General features: G+C 37.3%; 1 protein-coding gene across 1 annotated transcript in view; it reads right to left on the bottom strand.

Annotated features, from left to right (window-relative positions):
- LOC106817635 (potassium voltage-gated channel subfamily H member 1-like) overlaps positions 1-2,500 on the bottom strand; it is a 66,287-nt gene that overhangs the window by 41,363 nt on the left and 22,424 nt on the right. The window contains exon 2 of the mRNA XM_014822353.1: positions 1,032-1,165. Coding sequence (XP_014677839.1) covers positions 1,032-1,165 — 134 coding nt within the window. The remainder of the gene's footprint in view (positions 1-1,031; positions 1,166-2,500) is intronic.

Here is a 2,500-nt window from a genome sequence, read left to right as displayed (position 1 = left end):
TTGCCGGTAAAAAAACAGAGAGACGCCAGTATCTGAACAGTACTGGGGGAATAGTGTTAGACAACAGAAATTACCAAATCGTCTAGATTTTTGCAAATTTAACCAACGTAAAAACATTTTTATCAGGTGAGAGTTTGAGGATTTATTTAGTAACGTTAGTTCTTACTTTTAATGTAAAAAAATGGCAATTTTTTTTTTACAAATTTTACCATAGAAAATTCGTGACGTAGTCCCTTTAATATTTATATATAAATGACATTAATTTACTTTTGGGCAGTTGTGATAAGACCGATTAGTTCAGCTATAGTTTGGAAGGGGCAATGCTTAAAATGATTCACCGATTAGCCATTAAGTCAGACACAGTAAACATGGAGTGAGAAAGTGAATTCTTTCGTATTGAAGGCTAGGTCGATATATAACAACTGATCTATATATAATGGGTTTTATTAGTGAAAAATCAGGAGTAAATTGTCTTAGGGTATAGAACTATGACACGCTGAAAGTAATTTACTTGTCTTGGTTTATCTATGGTCTGTTATGCGTAACCCAATAAACATAAACCCAAAGGTTGACTTAAACATTTGATCAATTTTGCTCCGGTTAGTTTTTCTTAAGCATAATCACGATCCAGAGAGATATGGTCTAGAAGCTACAGGACAATGTACGGGCCCTCGGCAAGTAAACGAATCGCAGTGACATTTTTCGGGGGCATTATTATATGGGCTTCGTCAAGGGATCTCGTGGTAATAGCGCAGGTTCTTTATCGCATTCTTGATATTTTTACTATTACCACGTTTTACCGGATGCGACGTACTCTCCCTGTGTGAGATGGCACAAACCTTTTGTCGCACATCGGAGCGGTCGTCAGTGGCGAAAAACAATATTTACGCTAGGTGACAGCACCGCTCAGCGGGCATCACGGCTTATTAAAGGGCTACATCGGTTTCTGGTGCGTGACATGGCATGCGCCAATTATACGTTTTTTTTCAGCTCAGGGAATATAACAGCGCAGCGGTTTTGCACGCATGTACCTGCATGAAAGAACACGTGCATCCCTTCTGCATAACCTCGGCCCGGGTGTATCCGCTGAGTTTGTTGAATCCTTCATTGCAGAAGACGATTGGATAGTCGACGATTTGTGCATTCGCCAAAAGAAAGCTATTATCTGCAACGAATGATGACTCAATTAAATTATATTAATTAATTATTCAAATTTAATTAGCAACTCATATTAAACGATTACGTAATGCTTTCATACGATATCGTAAAAATATACGAAATAGAAATAAATTCACGAAACATAGCGCGTTAAGTATTAACGTTTGGTTGAGCAATTGAAATGAAATTGTATTCGCATCTAAATTATAAGTAATTGAGTTGTGTTACGAGAGCCTATATGGAATTTTCTTGTGCGCCATTATATTATAGTTTCAACATAAAATAAACGCCGTAAAGTTATATAACTATACAATCAGAATTGGAAATGCTTAAAAGAAAGGAAAAAATCACGTTAAATAATATATCCTGCAAAGATCAGACCTGATATTTAACTAATATAGCAAGTTATGTGATTGACACGCGCGCGCACTTCCAAATATATTGCGATTGCATCCCACCCTCTGAGATTGTGCGCGCGTGTCTTGTGCGTGCGTGCGTGGGCGTGTGTGCGTTTGTATGCGCACGTGTGCGCTCGTTCGTGTGTATATGTGTTTCGCTACGTCCATAGATCACGTTGCCGTGGTAACACAGCATCAACGCCACACTCAATAAATGTCTATAATGAGCCTAATTGCTTATTTTGGCTGTCCGCATCCAGTCATGCTCATTGATATGGAGGTAGGTGGTTAATATTATTGTTACTTGACGATTTGCGACTGGAGATTTTCATTATTCTCATCTAAATAATGAGTAAAATGACATTGCATATTTGTGGGCACGTTAACAGTTAAATGAGCAGTGTACTTCATTTCTCCATCCACATAAAATTGCTTCTTGTAGATTGAGCGATAAATCATTATATAATATATATATATATATAGATATATATAGATATATAACTTTTTTCCATTTGATGCCATAAGCCTATCATGTTTTATCAGATGTAATGCGTTACCTTTTCACTATCAATGCCTAAATCTGTTACCTTAATCACACGCATGCACACACACACTCGCGCGCGCGCGTGCATAGCAGGTGATTGGATTCGGCGTAATCTTTGCGGAGTAGCTTTGTTTAAATATCCAATTACATCACGTCGAATGAATTAATCGACAGATCAAAACTCGGATTGCAAGGCGATTTATGATTGCTCGAACTCTATACGTTCCAGAAAGAACATACTTCCAGAACAGCTGAGACGTGCGGACAAGAGGAACTTTCTAGATTTCTAGATTGAACATCAACACACGCCATACGCGCTCTAAACAACGGAATGCCAAATATGCCAATACATATACATATATACATATATATATATATATATATATATATATATATATAT

Source organism: Priapulus caudatus, unplaced genomic scaffold, assembly GCF_000485595.1.
Source record: "Priapulus caudatus unplaced genomic scaffold, Priapulus_caudatus-5.0.1 Scaffold2, whole genome shotgun sequence".
Taxonomy (NCBI): domain Eukaryota; kingdom Metazoa; phylum Priapulida; class Priapulimorpha; order Priapulimorphida; family Priapulidae; genus Priapulus; species Priapulus caudatus.
The sequence above is the reverse complement of the archived record's forward strand: the minus strand, read 5'-3'. Positions and strand labels throughout refer to the sequence as shown.